General features: G+C 44.1%; 2 protein-coding genes and 1 long non-coding RNA gene across 4 annotated transcripts in view; 2 read left to right on the top strand and 1 right to left on the bottom strand.

Annotated features, from left to right (window-relative positions):
* Nucleotides 1-7,313: 7,313 nt before the first annotated feature.
* On the top strand, nucleotides 7,314-10,487 carry LOC103915595. Its single transcript, XM_009322465.1, has 3 exons — nucleotides 7,314-7,527; nucleotides 7,824-8,041; nucleotides 9,164-10,487. The coding sequence occupies exons 1-3, from the start codon at nucleotides 7,367-7,369 to the stop codon at nucleotides 9,361-9,363; spliced, it is 579 nt and encodes a 192-aa protein (XP_009320740.1). The 5' UTR covers nucleotides 7,314-7,366; the 3' UTR covers nucleotides 9,364-10,487.
* A 1,885-nt stretch (nucleotides 10,488-12,372) lies between these two features.
* Nucleotides 12,373-21,544, bottom strand: part of LOC103915593 — a 23,581-nt gene continuing 14,409 nt past the window's right edge. The window contains exons 5-6 of the long non-coding RNA XR_663540.1: nucleotides 16,482-16,610; nucleotides 12,373-12,539 (exon numbers count right to left, since the gene is read on the bottom strand). This is a non-coding gene — a long non-coding RNA (uncharacterized LOC103915593). The remainder of the gene's footprint in view (nucleotides 12,540-16,481; nucleotides 16,611-21,544) is intronic.
* LOC103915594 overlaps nucleotides 13,019-21,544 on the top strand; it is a 24,047-nt gene continuing 15,521 nt past the window's right edge. The window contains exons 1-3 of one of the 2 annotated variants that reach the window (XM_009322463.1): nucleotides 13,019-13,460; nucleotides 16,148-16,354; nucleotides 19,371-19,399. The gene's annotated coding sequence lies outside the window, so the exon portion shown is untranslated. Of the gene's footprint in view, nucleotides 13,461-16,147; nucleotides 16,355-18,472; nucleotides 18,633-19,370; nucleotides 19,400-21,544 lie in introns of those variants that run through there. The other variant, XM_009322462.1, reaches the window with a different exon arrangement.

Genomic DNA, 21,544 nt, shown 5'->3' with positions numbered 1-21,544 from the left:
TTGGCCCTGGGTCCGCGGGAATGAAAGCGTCACGTACGTGAAAGCGTAGTCACAACGCCTCCGAGCTGTGTCAGGAACCCAAAGCATCGGTGGGCGGTGGGGTGTTTTTGGGAGGTCGTAAGGCAAGCGATGACTAAATCTTCCATAGTCCCAACAGAGATCAGCTGAAGGGAGAAGCGAGGGTGTCTTGCTTTTCTAACTGTATCTTGCTTTTCTAACTGAAGAAGAACAGAACATGCTTAAACCAGGGTAAGGATATAAAACTCTACTCTTGGAAGATACTGTAGTATTTTTTTTTTTCCCAGTATGATTTTATCCGTCATGGGGAAGTACCTTAGTACAGTCTGGACGTGAGAAAGAGGTGGAAGTTTCTAACCGCACTAAATAGCATTTTCATTGATTTTTTGTGAGAAATGAATAAACACCTAGAGTGATCCTGCCATCATTTAAAAACCCACTAGTGTTGTCATGAAAATATCCTCATCCTTCATTTAAAGGCATGTGTCAGGAGGAAATAGCAGAGAAAACTTGCAGGACCCTCATACTGTCAATTTTCACATCAAGCAATCGTTATAAAGCCTTTCTCTTCAGATGGACCATTTTTTGCACCGTTATCTTTTCTGATGTCTGTAGAAAAAATAAATCTGAACACTGGCAGCTGGCCGGCAGCACTCACTCAGTCGTCTATCCAGGGTGATCCAAAGCGCAGATGTGAACAGCACAGACGACTTACGGAAGCTTCAGCAAGGCATCGTAACTTCAGATGCTCCATAACCTATAAATATGGGGGGGATAGAAGGAGACAGACGAATTAGAAACAAATGACTCTAGAAATGCATTTCTTCTGTGTAGCAGCTGGCTGTGGTAGCAGCCGGCCCTTTGCAGCAGCATAATGCAGTCTGAAGAACATTCAGAATTTGCTTTGTTGATGATGTAATTACTATGAGGTCCAAGACAAGTCTAAGTTGTAGCTTCAGTTGAAGTAAAAAGCGGGTGCCAATGTAGCTCCATTAAGTTAATGACACTAGCCTTTTCAGAGGATTTGGCCTTGTCTTCTTTCTTCACAGAGGAAAAAAAAAAAAAAGGATTTTTTGCAATCCTTACTGCGTGTGCAGCTACAGTGAAACAACAAAAAGTTTTGCATTTCAAAATGCTTCAAAGTTACATCAAGTTGTCGAGTCATCGAGCAATTTAATGCGAATGTTCACGATTGTACAATCTCAATTGTAGTGGGCTACATACATTTTAAATAGATCGAATACTGGATATTCAGAACAGAAACAAGCTGTAAGAACTTCTGCTCATTGCCACGTGCCCTGATACTGTTTCAAAGTTGCTTATCTCTAAGCAGTCTGTTCCATCCTGCTTTTGTTTTTTACATCAAATGTTGTGTATTTTCCCAAATGAGTTGCTGAAGCTGGAGGGAATGTTCCACTTTCTTTGCCAGTTTAGCGGCCTCTGCAAACAGTGTAGGAAGTTGTGCAGTTTCAGTCCTCACAATATTCCCCTTCTTTACCTTTGTATGCACTGGATTAAAAACTGACAAGTCTGAATTCATCAGTGACAATCCATAGAAAGCATACATATGAATCGGGGGGGGATCATATGGACATTGTCTTCCTGTTAATAATGGACCTGTTAATAAAGCTGGTTGAAAGTTGAAGTAATTTTGCTTACTGCAGGTCCACATATTCATATTCAAAATAACTAGCAGTTATCTGACAAGGAAAACAAAATTATAGGAGAGCAAGGCAATTTAGTTAAGAATTTGTGCTTCCTTACTATGTGCATTCTTCGCTTTTTCTGCTATGAATTTTTCTTCACCAACTGCCAGTCAATCACAACTTTCTGCACACTTCCAGGTGCCAAGCTGGTACAATTTACAATACATTGCCGCGTTTGCTTGTATCTGAGAAACTGGTTTAAGCTAAAAATGTAAAAATAAGTAAAAACTGAAATTAAAAATTGCTGCAAAAATAACTGTAGCAAGCTACAGAGCTGTCTCATCACAGAACAGGTCACCGTGTCAGTGTCTTAAGCGCAGTCCTGGAGCTAACTCACCATTCGGCATCTCATTCTTAGCCTTTTCATGGGAGGTGCCAGGAAAGCGCTGCTGTGTTCAGAGTGCTGTGGCTTTGTTGTGTGTTTTTTTTTAACATAAACATGCAGTAGAGTCCACCAGCTCACCAGATTGCAGGAAGGAAGCAAAAACGAAAGCAGAAGTTTCCTTATCCTGTTTCCCTACGCTGTTTATAGCAAGGCCAGCAATCCACCTACAAACGACTTCCCAAATTCAGTCTCCAGACTTCAGAAGCCCAGGTTGGAAAACGAGCCGTAATTTATATAATACAGGCGAATCCAGGAGTACCTGAAGTTCACAGGCCCTGCGGAATGTTGTATCAGCAACAGATTGCCATGCAGTGAACCCCGGGCCAAGGGTCGCATCCGCAGTAAAAGCGGAGAAGACGGAGCCTGGCCGTGCGTCACAGGAGCTGGCCCTGCGCCTGGCTACGGGGGCTGCCGGGCTGGGTTGCAGCAGCGATTTGGCAATCTCGGCACTGGGGAAAGCCGCGACCGATCGGTTCATACCTGAAGTTATCACTGCTAATGGCATTGTTCTGCTCTGTCTAGTTTCATCGCCGAACAAATATTTTGAAAATGATCAAATTAGCTTGCACAGAAAATGATCAAGAGCACGATCTAAAACTTGTAACTCTTAAATGAAAGTAGACATGTAATAGCTGCTTAGCCACTGCACTTCAAAGCTGAAAACCACTTCTCCGTACTAACATTTGATGTTCTTTAAAAGGGTGAATTATCTAAATATTTTGTGCTTTATTTAACAGAAATTTTCAGCAAACCTCATTCCGTCACTTTGAGTTATGTCACTTCATGCCATGTGACATGAATGCATGGATGTGAGTTTGACAGGCAGCGCCAATGCTGACATGTCAGTCTGAGAAGTTACGACAAATGATATGTTACAGATATTTTTAAAACTACTGCAGATTGCCAAGAAAAAAAAGTCTTTAAGATGTGTAATTACACTGGGTGCATCTTTAGATTGAAAACAATTTCTTCAATTCACATAGTTATATTGAGTCAATGTTCAGGCTGACACTTAATTAAAAAAAAAAAGGAAATTTATATTGAAATTTCCCAACTAGCTCTAGTTACAATATATTATATAGCAAAGGAAAATGAGATGTCTTAATGTAATGATGTTTGGTTTGGTTTTTTTGAAACACTCTGTCATTAAGTAATACTGTTGGCATTTAATAATTTGAAATAATCAATCTATCTCAAATAAAGCTCAAAACCGTACGCAGGAGAGAAAGGCCCCAATAGAGAATGAATTACTTATGTAAATTCTCTTCCAGCAAAGAATACAGCATGGCAAGGGGGGGATCTTTCACTAGAAGTGCTAATTGATCTAAATCATACTTTTTTCTTTTTCTGGGTTTTGGGGTGGGTTTTTTTGGTAATCTCATTTTTTTTACAGGTCAGGTCCTGCCTTATAATTTCTTTGTAATCTCTGTACGTCAGTTGAAGCATACTCAGATCAGTCATGTGTGAACTTTCAAGCATCTATTTTACCTTCAAATTTCTTACTCCCGTAATGGAAGAAAAAGGGTCTGAATGCCTAAGAACTAATCAAATTAGTGAAACATAATTATTTTTTCAAGGCAGAAAATGAGCTTATTAGAAGGGGGGGGGGGGGGAGAAAGAAAAAAAAAAAGAGTAAACTCCATGTGCTAATCAGACAAAATTGTTCCATACATTAAAAATACATTAGCGTTTTAGAACGCTAGAAAACTGTCTCACTTAGTATTGACCTAAATGTACCGGAGTTCAATTAGTTCAATTCTTCTTCAATAGCTAACCATCCCAAAAATCAAATCCCCAAAACAAGCTGATGAGTGAAATGAGTAGATCTTTTGCAGTTGGAGATGACTGTATCCATAGAATCATAGCTAGCTGAACTTCCACGCTGTAACTTTTTCACTATAAAAACTTTCTTCTTTCTGGATATGTGAAAGGAGTTTGATTCTGGCCCAGTTTTCACTAGAGAGATGGAAGGGTGTCACAGACACAGCATCAGTTAGTACCGATAGCAGTATTTTCAGTAGAAGAGCCCCCGTGAATGTCCTGTTTTCGAGCGCTGCACGTTTTCCTGGTAATGCCACGTTACGTGCAACTAGAGCACTCCATGGCAGTTCACACTGTCTCCACCTAATACGTTACTAGCCAGGGAATGTTTGGTTTAGATTATTGCACCAAGTACTACCTACAAAGTAATCACAAAGGCATAGTCCACTGATTAAAAGGATGCCCTCTGTTGGGTGTTCCGCAATTAATCATGCATTAATTTCAACTGAAACAGCAGCTATTTTAAGATCATCTGTAATTGCACACAGATGTTTGGCTTAGAGCTGCCCACCATCCCAACAATCAGGAGAATGTCCAAATTCTTGGAATCTCAAAAAGTCCCTACTGCACAGAAAGCTGATTTTGCCGCTATTCAGTGCGACCATGTATCAGTTTGTTGCTTTTTACATCCATCCTTAGTAGCTTTAAAAGGGCCAGGAAAGAAGCAAAGCTGTGGAGAGCCAAACCCATCTGGACAAAAGGTTACACCTGGAAGGAACGTCCTGCCAAATGTGAGGACAAAGCTAAGTTCATGCTTTCCATAGTTTTTTAGCATTTGCATTCAGGCTACTTTTATACAAACTAAAATACAACAATTCTTCACCGAGTCAGAGAATCATGGCCTTTCCCCAGGTGCTTTGGGAGCAAGGAGATGATAGAACAAAGCCTTCAGCTTCGCTTAGGGGAGTTAGCACTTCTGCTGAGAAGGATCTCCAGCTTCCCGGGAGTTTCATGTCAAGGTACATCTCAGTAGAGGAGAGCCTGACTGTCCTGGACTGACCCACAGCCCTGATGGCTAAATCCCGTGTAAACACATGGAAGGAGAGCTATATTCTGAGACACCCGAGCCCAGTGCCGTGGGCAGAATGGCAGGCAAGGGAGAACACGGAGCGGGAAGAGATGGTCTTCTCTCTAGTGAGGTTACGTCCTGTGGGTTAGTGCATAATGGAGCTGGTCTGAAAGTCAGATTTCCGCCTCCTGTCTGTGTCAAAGACAGCTTCTGGCAAAAAAAGTCAGCAACACAGCTTTACCAAAGTCATGTTTACAGACTATTAAATGTTTAGAAGATGCTAGGTGGAAGGCCAGAGTTGTGAAGCAAATGGACGTATGCCATGCAACTGTTAGAGGCACACAGGGCTTGGAGGTCATTCTTCTGGCATTCATGTTTTTCTGCTCAAAAGCTTTCATGCCGCAGATGAACTCCGAATTCTTAGTCAGTGCATTTGAGGTAGAGGCCAATGAAAGTTTTACAGCTGAAAAGAGCCAGAATTAAACATGAGTGTCACATTTCTGACAGAACTTGATTGGCAACAAAAGGGCTGGGCTTACATTTAAGAAAACCTGCTAGTAAAGCCTCAGCTTGAGCCTCCACCCAGAAACCTGAGAAAAGTAAACTAAATTAAACTACTTCACCTACTCCGTCAGTTAGTTTTCTTCATTCATGAGCACAAATCAATCGGCTTAAAAAGTACTAGTTTACTGAAGGAAAAAAGAAGAACAAAGGAGAAAAACAAGGTAACATATTAAGGACGTATATGTAGCGCTTGAAGTATAACTAACCATTTTGGCGGTTCTCTCCTCTGCTGGCTCTGGCCAGCTGGTTGCCTCGCTCACGGCAGAGCCTGGCTGCGTGTCCCAGTGCCCCCTCTACAGAAGCACTGCAGCTCTGTTCCTTGCAGTTTCTTTTATTTCACCTTTTAGGCTGGAACATAGATGGCAGTGGGAACTAACAGTCTCTTTGTATACAGGAGGCTCTTTAACAGTTTCTTCTCTAAATCCACAGAATTTTAACAATTTCTGTTTCGTGAAAGACTCTAAACAAAGTCACTTTTTTTTTTCCCTTGCATATAACTTTTGCCCTCTGATGCTGAAACTATTGCCTTGTATTAGGGTGGTCTCTCACCCTGACTACTCCTAAGCATAGTTAATTAGTCCAGACTTTAATACCTGGTTTCAAACAGCTCTCCATGATATATCTCTTGATAAAATGAAATAAAGCAAACCCTCTCTCCGTCACAGTAAATCAGTGCATGTGGAATAAAGGTGGTTCAGACCTGACCAAGGGTTCTTTCCATTCATCACCCTTTTTCTACAGGGGATAATATCAGCAGCAAGCTTCTCCTCTTGGGTCACCTTCTCTTCTGGACTCCTTTGGTAGAGGAACTATGCTCTGCATGTCAGCTGCCAGGCTTACAAAGAGCATCAGCATTTCATGTGTTTTGCCCTGTAGCTCCACGACTGACAGCTTTGCAGCCCCCTGCCAGGAGTTGCACATCCCACAGACCAGAAGCACAGGCACTGCTGTACTTGAAAGGACCCACTAATACTACAATTTGACATGACGGGTCTCCAACAAGTGGCTCACCTATATAAATTAACTCAGTGGCTTACAAGTTTCACCTGACAGCCATTATACTCACATTCTCTGTTCTTTTTTCAACAGAGGGAGGTATCATACAATATGTGGCAGGTGTCTTGTATTAACACATTGGTGAAAGCAGTGACGGCAATAGAAAAGATTAAACGTATAACATACAGTTAGGCTCAGATAATTTTACTTGGTGAAAAAACAGCTTCAAGAAATAAATTTCTCTAGATCATTGGTGATAGGCAAGACATAATCATCCATTTGATGTTTAACCCCCTGGTGACCATGCCGGTAGGACCTGCTGGTGCATTTCTGGCCCTTTCGCAGCTATGTTTTTAAGCACCTCAAAGTAACTGGGAGACAGTTGTTACTGGGAGATAGTTGCCATTCCCCTTGCACTGGACAGGTTTCTATTTTTCCCTTATCAGGCCTTTAAGCGCCTGTGATGAATGGCCAAATCTTGCTGACTGCTGGTGCTGCATCGAGGACACTGCTGAGGGCAGCCACGGCCGTGTCTTGGTGGGCGTCCTGCGGGCGGGGGGCTGCTGCCACATGCGGCTGACGTCCCCGGCGCCGAGGCTGCTGTGCGGCAGAGCAGTGCGGCTCTGGGGACAAGCCCTGGGGAGCGCTGTCAGGGCAACACGCAGGCGAGTGGCCAGCCCTGGGGAGGGGTTCGGGGACATGCCGCAGCGCGGGGGCAGCGTGGCTTGGCGGCGGGAGCTGCTGCCCGGCACCTGCCCCAGCCCATCTCCCGGCCTTCCCCGTGACCGCCCCGGGGGCTGGCAGCACCCCAGCGCGCAGCGCCGTGTCTCTGGCCGGTGGGAGCGGGGTCTCTCCCTGGCTCTCGGCATGTCTGGGGCAGAGGCGCTGGGCCCCCGGGGACCCGAAGGCACTGGGGCATGCACGGGGGACGTCCCCTCCCTTAAAGAAATCGAGCAGCTCCTGAACACCGGGCGGCCCTCTTGCAACCACGTTGATGAAGTATGGCCTAATCTCTTCTTAGGAGACCTGTAAGTACAGATTTATGGACACACCTCCACCATACCTTCTGTCTGTTAGTATGCCTCATAGGTGTGGCTTTAGACAGCTCATAGTTTTGCTAATTGATGTCATTTACATTGCAGATAGCACGGTTTCCGAGATAAAATTATGACTAAGCCGATGCTCGCTTCTCGGTTAGCCTTTAGAAGCAATGCACAAGCTGACGCTCCGGCAAATGGCTTGGGAGATGCAATCGCAGAGCTTCTCCTGCTCCGTGAATATCTCTGCACCCCTCTCAATTTGTTTGTCCTTGTCTTTTCCTTAGAGTAACAGCTCACAACAGATTTGTTTTGTGGAAGATGGGTGTGACCCATGTTTTAAACGCTGCCCACGGCACAGCATATAGCCACGGAGGCCAGGACTTTTACGGAGCAACCATTGATTACTATGGTGTACCAGCCCATGACCTCCCAAGCTTTGATATAAGCCAGTTCTTTTTCTCTGCGGCACAATTTATCCACAACGCCTTGAACACGCCAGGAGGTATGAAATTATCGTTGGTCACATTTTTACGTGTGTTGGCAGCCTCTCGTAACAGGTCAGCTCCACAAGCTCAGTGGTGGACAAGTCAATCCACGGTCTCCTGCCCGCTGCTGGTCACCTGCACGGTGGGTGGCGGGAGGAGGGAGCACTGGGTACATGTGTGTAGCTCTAACTAGGTCCCAAAAAGTTGATGTGAGAAAAAGGATGAACAGTGCAGGAGAGAGACCGGGGCAGAGAGGAGAGGAGGCAAAGTAGAGAGAAAAATGTCTGGAAGGAAAGGCTGGTTCAAAAAGGGAGAAGCAAAAACATACATTTAAAGTGGACACCCTCTTTTGAGACCCTCTTATGGCAACTGTATTTGTAAGAACAGATGACTAAAAAGACAAAAGTTCTGATTTCTACAGCCACCAACCGCACGAAGAGGCTCATATATTGCAGAGGAGCTTCTTGTGTGAACAGGGCCTGCAGGGCTGTGCCCCCAAGGAGAAGATTTACCTTTACCCAAGGAGGTTTATAGCGTGTTGCACAAGAGACTGAGCTTCTTGGCACGGGTGCAATAAAATACTGATTAACCTGTATTACATAAAAGACCATTTCTTAGCATGAGTAAACTGGCATTAATGGAGCTGTCTCAGTCTGTATCGCAAGTTCTGCCTTCAAAGGAGAATTACAGTCGCAGCAAATTGCCTTATTATGCAATGGTACTAGGCCAGTCATTTTTCTTGGTGGCTAATGTGTTAGTGCCATCCTTTCAGGCCAGATTTTAGCATTCTTCTTCAACTAAGTAAGCCCCTCTGAAACCAATGGGTCTGATTTTCCTCTTGCTCACAACAGAACAACTTCATTACTTCAACATGGTTTTCTTGGATTTACCAGTGTTTCTGAGATCAGGTTGGAATCTCATGGCACTTCTCATACAAGTGAGTGTAACAATTGCAAATTAGACTTAATTGTTAGCAGTTCATGTGATCTATCAGAAAGGTAAGAAATACATCATGTTTGCGGTGTTACTCTGACCAAGCTGGAGAAGGCAGAAGGGGTTTGCCTTCCCTTTGAATTAAACTTCATCCACTGTACTGCTTCTCTTCTATGGTTATAATTTTTTATTTTTTTTTTAACCAGCTAAAATTTTGGTACATTGTGCAGTTGGAGTAAGCAGGTCAGCTTCCCTAGTCCTAGCATATCTCATGATAAATCACCACCTCCCATTGGTTGAAGCCATCAAAACAGTGAAGGAACATCGATGGATTTCACCCAATCGCGGCTTTCTGAAACACCTGCAAAATTTGGATGTTCAGCTACGGCAAAAGAAGGACTGCTGAAAGGGCAAACCCATTTACGTTCACTTCTCTGAGTTTCAGCCTTCATAGCCACTGTGCATATACACCTTCCTATGATCAATGCATGTTGAACAAATGAAGAAAATTATGCATCAAAGAAAAAAGTCAACAGGACTGTAAATGGATTAGTTCTGATAGCTCTGTTCCTCCAAGACCAGCACAGCCAACATCAGCACCCTAAGAACTGCGTGCTGCAGAGCTGCTGTGCCTAGCGTGCTGCTACCAGATGACTCCACTGGAGTGGTTAAGGTGGACCGAGTTTGCTCCTGGTTTGTGCTAATGCCGGAGGCAAGTTCAGTAATTGCATCTAGCTGTACAGTATGCTTGAGTCCCCTTTACTTGGGAGTGTAACATAACCAGCTTCCTCGGTTTGGTTGCAGTTCTCGTGTGCGTGTTCTCATAAGAAAAGCTTTTTGTGTTTCAGGCCTGGTGATGTGGCGAGGGCAATTTCTTAGGAGACCAGGCTCTGCTGCAGAAACATTCATCTTTCCCTGGTCTGCTGAATATTGCGGTGTTACAGAAAGCTGTGACAGCCTGAAGACCCACACCAGCAGAATAAACTTCTGTGCAGCTCCCTCTGCAGTCTCGGGGTCAGCAAACCCACAAACCTTTCCTTGTGTAAATATGTTTTCAGCAAGATAATGTATATTATGTCGTATATTGAGGACATTAAAAAAAACGATGTCAGGTCTTCAAAGCATTTTTTAAGCTTGAACTCCTCAGTTCACTCTCCCTCCAAATTATCCCAAATCAGTTCTGTGTAAGTGGCTTTGAATCATCCCTGGTTTAACATCAGGTAGGAACTTACTTAGCTTACATCAATGGCTAGGCTTAATTGATACAAATTAGTTTTAAGCTGTTTTGAGGATGTCACTTTTCCTATCGCCTGTTAATTGGTACTTAAACCAATGTGATTTTTAATACAGCAACAGCATTTGAAATTCATGCTACCACTCTGCCTGAAAATTAGCTTGTTACCTTGTGGTGAACCATGAAGCGATAATCAAATCTGTTTTTGCCCTGTGCTACCGGTTTGATTTATTGATTAGCTGACCTTATAAACATTCCCTGCCAGATGAATTAAATACACTTCTGCTTGTTTGTTTGCATCTGAAGCATCAGTTCTGATCATTTTCTTCTCTGGTGGAAGAGATTTGCGAGGTTATTAGAAGACTTAAATAGTAGCGACTTGTGAGTTGAACCTCTTCCTTCCCAGACTCCCTATCCTCCATAATTCTTGGAGAGGTTATGACATGAATGCTGATTCTGCCTAGCACTTACGGGCATGTAGAAATGCCTCCCTATTTCAGTGTACACAAATGCTTTGCAAAATAAGCATATTTAAGATCTTTTCAGAGGTCTATGCGACTGTCTGTTCAGATTTTCCTAAATCTTGCCAAAGAGCTCCACTGACGAGAGGAAAGAGAAGACATTGTAGTGTAAAAAGATCAAATAGAAAAATCACATTTAAAACCCAACAGTGCTAGGACAATCTTTATACCTCACAAAGCAGCAGAGTGGTGGAGGAGGAGCTGGGTTTGCTTTGAAGTTCTCCGTTAGAGTTAATAGGGATCTATATGAGTTAATATTTCATTATAATTTATACTTCATTCACATTACAGTAGATTTTAGTCTGGAAACCTTTTGAAGACATGGCCTTGAAAAATCTGAAATTCATGTGAGTGAAATAATGCGTCTTAATGGCTTTAGGCTGGGCAAAATTAGACACATGTGAGCAAGATAAATGGAACCTCCCATCAGAATAATGCTTTGCATGCCCCTGAACATCTGTCCCACAAAGCCACAGCTGTGAAAGCTGCTCCTGTTGTAAATTAGTACCTGCGCTGGGAGATACCGCTCATCCTGGGAGAGTACTGTTTCATCAGGGTAGGGAAGAGAGGAGTACAGAGCGAAGCTGAGTCAGTATGGCATCCATGCCACCAATGACACGGTAGTGATCTTGTACAGCAAGACTGACTCACCCCAGTGGAGGGAACGAATTAGTTAGAAACTCTTTTCAAGGGCACTGCCAAATCACAGAAGTGTTTTTAACCTGCGGAGTCGTGTTGCCTGTATTTCCTGCCTGCCTGTATTGCTCCCTTCCTTAGATACAGCTTAACTTTGGCTCCAGGTCTGCTCAGGGAAAAAGATTCCAGTCAGCATGAGCACAAGTGGTAGAATTAGTCCTACGACTTCATAAAACAGAAAATCCTGTCTGCTGTGATGTGCTAGGAGGAAAAGAGACCTTCTCACCTGTCACTTACACTATCCATAGTTCAGGTCATGATGTGACGTGGCGTTAGTGCTTCACTGTTTTCCACTATCTGCAGAAAAACTTGTATTTCAAATACCGGTTTGGCAAGTTAGACTAAGGAACCAAAACAAAAGAAATATACTGCCTCACCAGGGGCACTTTGTTCAGAAAATGCACATCTGTCAACAGGGTCTACACAACCCAGGGGACTAAAGGCACTGAATCTTAACTCCTAACTGAGGGAGGGTCCCATTTTGAAAGATATTTAAATACCTAAAGGTAAGCTGGGTACCTGCTGAGCTGGCCGGAGCACCTAGGCTCGTGCAGCGGTGCCTGCGTACCCTCCCAGGAGCCCGCAGGAATTGCCAGCCTGATGAGGAGCCGATTACCTTCCATCTCCTCTGAAACAGGCTCACAGGCCTTCCTGCCCCAGGCCTGCCTTATCATGGGGTCTCTCCTCAATCTGTTCTTAATTCCTTTATCCCTTTTCAACTTTTTTTTAGTGTTTAGCTGGAGAATGCATCTGACAAAGCCCACAGCAGAATGCATACGGTTCAGGAACAAGCTCCTCCCGTGGGAAAAGACTATGCCTGAAAGAAGAGTTAGACCTCCTCTGAAGAGGTTCTGAAAACCAAGCTTTCGTTCTTTTGAGCCACCTTACCAAGTGGGTCATGAGGGCTAGTGCCAGCTCAGCGGAGGCTGCGAGTGTGTGTCTGTGAGCAGAGAGCACAGTGAAAGGGACTGTCCCAGCTACAGCTATGGCAGACTTAAATCTGCTTAAAGCAATCACAAAACCACAGTGTCACCTGAAGGGAGCCATGTAAAATTCCCATGGAAACTTCCCTTAATTTTATTTTCCAGCACAAGAACTGAGGGCATCAGATGAAGTCAGTAGAAGCCAGGTCTGAAACAAGAGGAGGGGGTTTAGGTGAGCTGTGTAACGCCTTGCCACACGATGCTGCAGAGGGTGAAAGCCCGTAAACGTTCAGGGGGTAACTGGAAAACTTTATGGAAAAGAAATCCATTCAGGGTTACAAATACTTAGAAACTCCATCCAGATCTGGAAGCTTGTGAGCTGCAGCCAGCTGGAAGCTGGGAGAGTGTTAGAAAGCAGTGTAATTCTTGCTTGTGTGTTCTTACTTTCCGTAGGCATCCACTTACAGCCACGGTCAGATGCAGGACAATGGGCTCGATGGACCTTTGGTGAGGCCCAGGACAGCTGCGCTCATGGTCTATTTTGAACTCACCCCTAATGTGAGCTGTCCCCTCTTTCCTGGTAGCTTATTATTAGATCTGGGTCACATGAGGCATTTGGGACTGTGTCTCGGTTGCGTTGAGCAACATTTCTTTCACGGGGAAAGCTCTGTGCTGGCAGGCACAGCTATAGAGCTTAGGTGGGGAGGGGAGTACCCTTTTTTTTTGCATGAGATTCGCTTAATGCAGACTTCTCATTTTTGTGGCCGTTCCCCGCTCCGTCAGGGATGTAGCGCTGAGCTAATCCAGGGAGGCGTCAAGGCGCGTGCCGTATTTAGAGACAGCCACCTGCTTGGGAACATCAAGCGGCAGCAAGGAGCACGCTTCAGCAAAAAAAAACCCCTTCCCCTGGGGATTCTGCAGCAGCGGCATCCAGCCGGCTCTCCCCTGCCTAAATCTACGTGTGGCCACCAAAGGGGTCAGCGCCTGAAGACGGTCAGACCCCGACAGCCCCGGAATGCCCTGAGCCTGGCGCTCCCTCTGCCCAGGAGCTGCCAGAGAGCTTGGACAGCTGCAAGGTGGAATTAAACCACGTGGGTGAAGAGTGGCCTAATCTCTACATAGGCAATATGTAAGTGTTATTTGAGGCTGAGCCGTTCTGAAGGGCTGGGGAATACAGTACTTGTAACATATGCTGTCCAACTACTTTATTTAGTTAGCGTTGTTAAATTTCGTTGCCTTAAAATAGACTTAAGATTAGCGCAGAAGAAAGCAAAAGGACTGTCCATTAAAGAAAGAACCTACAGAACAGAGTAAAATTAATTAGAGACTAAGACTCTCTTTATTGCTTTGTATTATCTTATAATTATTTAACATAGATTTTATAAATGTTGCAACATTTACCATAAAAAGCACAAGACTCGTGATCCTGGGTAGCCTTAAAATTGAACTACGATTGGTTTTTACATTTTTCAGTTTAATTTTAACTATAATGGAAATGTTCACGTAAAAAAAAAAGTATTCTAATTTTTGCTGTTTGTACGACAACTTGATTTGCAGTTGAAATTTCTGACCAAAAAAAAATTTGGATATTCTGAATGACAGCAGACTTCACTGTTTGTTTCTCAAACTTGCGCTTGACGGTTGTTTCACTCTGGGGCGTGGAGAAAGCACGCAGTCATCCGCATTCGACATGCCTAGTGCCCAACGTTATGCCAAAGCAAGTTCTTTCCACCACCAGCAGGTTGCAAACTTGTTGAAATATCTGGAAAGTACAATTACAGTAGTTCCTAAATGAGAGAAGCGGGACTAACGGTCCTTTGGCAACTTGCCCGTTGATTACCGCTAAAAGCGGACATTCTTTTAGCTACGAAAAAGGAAAGCCTAAAAATGAGCTAGATGACGCCAGGGAAATAAAACCAGATTTTGTAAAGCCGGATTACGAATTGCAGCCTGCTTCCTAATCTCACCGCATTTCTCATCAATCGGGAGCGTGACACCCTGCAGACGAGGCCTGGGCACAGCGGGTGGCTGCCCACTGGTAGGCACCGCTAGGCAGCCAGAAAGACGGCACGGCTGTGCTGGCCTGGCCCTGGCTGGGGAGAAGACAGAAGCCAGCGCAACATGCAATGCTTCACTGAACTGCTTTGGCGACAGGAGTAGGAAACCAGCCTTTGCCTTTCCAGTTAAACCTCGTAACTATACTTGGGAATTAACTTTTTTGCTTTATTAGAACCATTTGGAGAAATAAGGACTTGCAGAACTGAGCCCAACAGGTAGTAAAAGCAAAGATTTGAGACTCTATAAATATCACTGGAATTGTATGGTCTTAACACCATCGTTTGCTTTTAGACATTCTTCTAAGTGCAGTTTTAAGACCTCCTTTTAAAACCTGTGGGAATACGTGCTCCAAATTATTCTTGCATGTTTATTTTCAATTGCATTCTGTCTCTTGAAAAAAAAAAAATGGTGGGGAAAAACATGTATAGATAACAACAGTGTGTACATGTAGTAAGGAAAAGATGAATTTGGAGAACATTCAGCTAACAGGAATAAAAATGTAAACAGATTTGTTTGCTAATGCAACAGCTGATCGCTAATACTGAGGTTAAATAGAGAGTTACAGATTGCAATCAGTGAAACTGGAAGTTTATCAAGTGCTATAGATGGAATTTTCTTTATTCTGCCAACGTCAATAAGACAAATATGAACAACACCTGAGAATAAGGTTTCTTGGGTTCTTTCTGAGGTGGCAATGGGGAATATAGAGAGGATTTGCATTTAGGGCCCAACCCAATACCCAGTGAAGTCAATAAACAGAGGATGCTTCTGTTACTGAGCAAACCCGTGCCAGTATCAGGATTTGTGCCATAGCTAAAAAAACCCAAAGCAGTATCATAAATTGTCACTGCTTGTTTCTGTGGAACCAGTTATGCGCAGTTTCTGAGGAGCTACTTGGAAATTAAAGATCAATCTAGAATTAATGCTGTATTTTATAAGAAATATTTCTCCTTGTGACTTTGCCAGAAATTTGATGATCAGCCTCTTTAAACAAGTTAAATATCTCTAGTAAAATAAAGTAGGGATGGCTGACTTTACAGGATGCCTTTCATCCTGGAGGACTTTGAAGTGGTCAACAAACTGATTATTAAACATTTGTCTGGCTATCAGCCATTGCTGATACGCAAGGCCAAGGCCAAGACCCTTTGAGTTGAAAGGCAAAATATTGTTAAAAGTGCTACATAATAAGCAGCTGAGGGCACAAGATGTAAAATACCTTGCAGAAATCAAACTTCATGCTGAATTTTAAGCAGGCAGGCTTATCAACCGGAGTTTAGCCAGATTAGCAAGGCTAATACCACTCCAGCAAAGAAACATCGTAGAATTACAGGCTGAGGCAAAATGGTTACAGGCTATGTAACCAGAGTGTGTTCTTTCAACATACATATTTCAAGTCCAATTATAGGAGGACCTGAGCTACCTCATGAAGTGAATTTTTATAAGGTGTTTGGGCCAGTAATTCCCAATGCTTTTGTAGTCAAATGGAGCCTGTAACACTTGCTAAATTTACAGGAGGTTATAGGCAGGAAACTGTCTTTGCAGAAGTGAAATAACTTGGAATTCTGCATTTTCCACATAAATTTTGAGTGTATTCAGAAGTCACAGCCTTTTACCTTTCTTTTACTACATTACTCTTTCTTACACAACATGTCTCAAGGCGCGGTGGGCACTGGGCTCTACAGACAGGAAGACGTTACAAGGCAACAAGATACCTTGAGTTGCTTTTTGTTGTGAGCTTTCGTACATGATTCTCCACAGCTCCGTAGGCCATAACAAGGAAGACCTGAGGAGGCTTGGTGTCACCCATGCACTGAATGCAGCACATTTTGCATAGGGAAGCAAAGGAGACCAAATTGTCTGTGGCCAGGAAATGCATTATTATGGAATACCTGCAGAGGACTTGGTTGACTTTCACCTTGGTGCACATTTCTGTACCGCCTCCGAGTACATTCACAAGGCCAAATGGTGAGTCCCTCTCCTGGTGGTAAGCCGCTGCTCTTACACAGCACTTTCACTAAGCGATCACAAATTACTTTAGCAACATTAACTAAACCTTACTCAACCACTTGGGTAAGCCTAATTATCCACTTACAGACATTGTCTCTATTGGCAGGTGGGAGGACAGCAGGATCCTGAAAGATTAGGAGTAACCAACAAAACTATGTCCACATCAGTGGCAAGGATCACACGTGGTCTACTGGTAATCATCAGAGTGTATCTTCTGTAGCAGGAGAGGGGGAAAAAAAAAAGCAATTATAGAGGGGAATGATGCTGTATTTTAGTGAGTGGGGAGAAAGTTCTGAGTTCTCAGTCGGGAACCACTGATTTTTTTAAGTTTTTCTGTATTGATTCATCAGAATACACAACACAAAAATTGTTTCCTTTCTGGTTTGAGAAACAGCCAAAAACTGCAAAGAGCTATCGTAGAGACATGCCAATTGGCCATTTACAAAGCCTAATGCCATGTGTTTTCCTGTCTTTCTGGACTCGGATGTCTAGTAACAAAAAGTGGTTCTTGATTTATGAAGGGGATGAATGTAATACCCTGGAGGCTACTTTATCTCAGCTGCTGTAAATTGGATCTCTCAGAGATGAGATGAGATACGAGTGAGGCAGAAGTACAAACTTAGGCAATCTGTGACCATGGCACTATTCCGTGCAGCCTGGAACAGCACTACATGTATTCATTTTCATTTTGAAGGGAAAATCCTGGTTCACTGTATTCTTAGAAAAAGCAGATCTGCTTCCCTTGTGCTGGCTTACCGTATGATCTTCCGTCACTCTCCTCTAGGCAATGCTATCCAAAGAGTTATCCAGTAGCGAGCAATTTCATCAAGCTGCAGGATTTAGATATTGAACTGAGGTACAGTATACACCTATGTAAACTCTTATGAAATTAAAAAAGTGACAGGGAGAAACGTCAGACAGACAATCTGAATATGTGAAAGGAACGTGACCTAAAGCTTTGGCATCAAACCTATCTTTCCTCTCTGTTTAGGGGGTAGAGGGTTTCTGAATTTTGTATACTCCAGTCACTCCTCAGTCATTTGGTTAAATGGAGGCAACAAATGTGCTAGATGCTCCTCTAGGATATGTTCCCGGTTTGTTGTCCATTCTGCTCATTAAAACTCATAAAACTCAACTCCAAGAGAAAATAGGCCCCTATTTAAAGTTAAAGCTCTGAAGGATATCCCTGGACATAAAAAGATGCTAACCTGTTTTGCTGCATCGGGATCAGCAAATGAAAAGGGGGAAAAATGTTGTAGTCCAACACGTACAAGAAGTCCCCCAGATGGGGGACAGGATTTTCCCACCCTGGTGACAATAGGTGCTCAATGGCCGGGGACTTTCCAGACGTACCTTCGTCCCACCGTGCCCTCTGCCCAGCTCTATCTGAGCTTTATGGACCTGAGACTTACAGCAAATGTAATAAATTTTCAGCCATAAATTAGCCTTCTTCTCATGCTCAGAATTCCCCATTCCCACAAAAATTCTCTTTACACAAACCGCGCTGTGTCTCCAGCACTAGTGAACACAGAAAGAGACAAGTTCTTTAATTTTACAAGAATATTTCATAAAGGAACTGGTCTTTCAACCCTACTCTGCTTGCTCGGAAGACAAGTTTCTCCCAGTACCCTGTCTTCTGTCAATGTTTCGCAAAGGCAAGGGGACTGCAAAGATAAAATACTAACCTGACTTTTGAAATGACTACCCAAATTGACAAGCTAAGCTAGACTGCCCTTGGGTAGTTCTCATCTTAGAGCAGTCCTGGAAAACAAATCATAGTTTTAGACTTAAGTCCTAGGCATGCAGAAGTAAAATGCCTGGGGAAAGATGCTGGTGGCAATTCCAGCATCTCAGCAGAACTACGTAGCATTTGCCCAGAGTTCATTTGCCGCACGCGCGCGTTTCTGTGCAAGATAACACAGCGCAACGTCAGAACACCAACACTGGGGACAAATTAATCCTTGGGGAAACTCCCACCAAAAACCAGCGGCGCAACCCAGGGCTGAATTCGCCCTCCTATTTCCGAACAGAGAAGTCTGCCAAGGACGGTATGGCCTAAGAGGCATACAGAGCTGGCAGGCTCTCAAGTGTCAAAATAGAACCAGCATCGCCATCCACGTACATCCCGTGCTTCGCAGGCGAGACACAGACAAGAAAAACAATCGAGTTGCCTGGTGGAAAAAGCGGCTTCCCGGGATTGCTCTAGCCACGGTGTAATTGTGATCAATCCACATTGGCAAGTATCAGCTTTCCACGTGTGTTTCGCCTAACGCAGGCTGCCTGCGGAGAGCAGCTCGGGCAGGCTGATGCATGCTTGTTATCGCCGGCGTAAATATCTCTGCCTTGTGTTATTGTGGCACAAAGCAGCTGGACCATTTGAAAATCATTTAAAAAGCACTATAAAATTAGGGCTCCAGTGCTCTTATTTTATGACTTTCATGAGCAGCCATTGCCTAGAGAGAAATTATCCTCTTTATTTTCAAGGCTAAAGGTTCTTTTAACATTCATCAAAATCAAAGTGCACCCTTGATAACACATTGAGCTGTTACTTATCTAGTACAGACTCTTTACCTTCTGCATAATATCACATTTGAGATCTCAGTTCTTCATATACAACTCATTTCATTGTGTCTGCTGTTGTTTTCACCAAGTGAATTTGCATAGTTTCAGGAGAGGCTGGCTGATGCCCTGAAACATATTCTTTCCATAATTCCTAATTTTTTTTTAATTTCTAGAACAATAGCCTGGAGCGTTTTTGTTACTGGTCCTTCTATAAAAATGGTCAATTACCTCTTCTGGCAATAGATTTGCACAGACCAATTAAGCACCGTAAGCAAAAGATTTTCAAGGGCATAAATAGTACTTAGGTGCACAACCCGATAGACTCCCCTCTCTGCCTTTAAAAAATCTCTCCACCATATATAAAAAAAAGGAAGTCTGATAATTTTCTTTTTTTCTGTTCTTGTTTTCACAGACAGCTTCTTTACTAAACTCAGGAAAACGGTGAGTGAACAAAAGCAGCATGACAAAATGCAAACAGTACAAAGGGAAAGCCATTCTTTTCAGAAATAAAAAAGAAGTGCAGCTGTATCGACCATACTTAAAGCTCAGATCTGAAGGGCTTAGGAAGAGACACTGCATGAAAACCTCAGCCACAAGAGGTTGCGAGTGGGGAATGGCGAGGTCCTGCAGCTCAGGAAAGCCACTGTTTTCCTCTGTGGTGTTTAACCTGCCTTAGGTTTCTGTGAGAGACTGGTCGCCTTGTTATCCGGACATCAAATGCAGACTGAAGATAAACATTTAGAAAGTCATAACCTTAGCTCTGTTCTCATGATTCCCTCTTTGGCCAGGATTTTGTCTTTATTTCCTCTGGGGGTAGCAGGCTGCATTCCTGTGCCAAAAGGTGGCACGCTTTCAGATCTCTGCAAGGGGGGGGGCGGCTGGTGCTAATAGATCCCGCTGTGAAAGCATGTGTAGCCACGTAGAGGAGCTGTAAAGTCCAGATGCAGCATCCTGCATGGAGGAGATGTAACTGGCCAGAAGGCAGGCTGCATGCGTTGTGAAGAGAGCCTCGCCACCACGCCAGCACCTCTGCTAGCAGAGGGAGTCTGAATTTTTAACCAATTTAAATTTTTTTAGCCTGTCGTCACCCTTTTGTGATTCATCAACAGGATGCTTAACCTAACAGGGGGACGAGCTGGAGTTATTTGGTGATCACAATTGTTTATGACCCTGGGAAGGCAGAAAATGGGACAGGCGTGATCAGCAGACCCTAGCACAGTCTGCTATCGCCATGGGTGAAGAAAGTGGGACAGGCATTCAGTAAGTCAGGATAAGAAAGCACCTCAGCTCTGCGGCACATTTTTCTGTTCCAATAGTCAGCAAGCCAGTACGCACCTTCCTGCATCTGACGGTCCCAGAAATAGAGAAAAGGGCCCAGCTGAGCTGACCTAGCTCTGGGCTCCTGCATTTCAGACCAGATTTGATCTTTTGCGTTAGGACTGATCCACCCAGCCTCAGCCCTTACTTGTGGCAATGGTCAAGAGTAAGCGGCAGGAGAAGAGCGGAGTTCGGTGTAGCCCTCTCAAGACCTGATCCGGCACCACAACTGCGATTGTCTCAGCTGTGCAGGAGCTTCCTCCCTTCTGAGCTCAGCTGCACATATGCTTTTCCCCTCTCAGGTATATACACCTCACTCAATAGAACAGAAACAGAAAACTCTGCAAAATACTTTCCACCCAGAGCTTTCAAATTCCTGGACAGCCCTGATTTGCCTTTGTTTTGGGGATAAAGTACCTGTGCTGAACTGTTTCTCACTATTGTCTTCACTAAAAAAGATGGCAAATTAACATTTTGAAGTTAGTGCTTCAGTGCTGAAAGGAGAGGATTTTCCTTTCAGGCATGGAAGGAGGACAGATGCCTATAGAGTGTTGTTTCCCCCGTACACACATAGCTACTAAAACCTCAACGTGTAAAGAGTATGTGCTTGCTCACCTCGTGTCCAGAGCAGGATTAAGCATACCCTGGAGGTGCTTTGACCTAGATGATCAGTTGTTGGAAGCCTGGCGAAAGGACCCAGGTTGTAGGATGTCCTGGACGTGGCGGATTCAAAGTCATTTTGTGCTCTGTTAAACCTATTCATTTTCAGGAAGGCTTAATCTACTTCTGAATAGCAGGTGGGACCCCGTAACACAGAGGTGGGCAGCCAAAGGGCAAAAGAAAGCTCATGGATGCTGGCAGTGCTCTTGTGGCGTTGCCAGCAGCCGCAGAACTCCCATCATTCTCTTTCCTTAGAAGATGAAGCTGATTTGGCAGCCGGTCACGAGCGGTGTTCCCCAGGGCTTAGTATTGGGGCCAGTTCTGTTCAATATCTTTATCAATGATCTGGACGAGGGGATCGAGTGCACCCTCAGTCAGTTTGCAGGCGACATCAAGTTGGGCGGCAGTGTTGATGTGCTCGAGGGTAGGAAGGCTCTGCAGAGGGACCTGGACAGGCTGGATCGATGGGCCGAGGACAACTGTATGAGGTTCAACAAGGCCAAGTGCCGGGTCCTGCACTTCGGCCACAACAACCCCATGCAGCGCTACAGGCTTGGGGAAGAGTGGCTGGAAAGCTGCCTGGCGGAAAAGGACCTGGGGGTGTTGGTC

The sequence above is a fragment of the Pygoscelis adeliae genome, unplaced genomic scaffold (genome assembly GCF_000699105.1).
Source record: "Pygoscelis adeliae isolate BGI_AS28 unplaced genomic scaffold, ASM69910v1 Scaffold244, whole genome shotgun sequence".
Taxonomy (NCBI): domain Eukaryota; kingdom Metazoa; phylum Chordata; class Aves; order Sphenisciformes; family Spheniscidae; genus Pygoscelis; species Pygoscelis adeliae.
The sequence above is the reverse complement of the archived record's forward strand: the minus strand, read 5'-3'. Positions and strand labels throughout refer to the sequence as shown.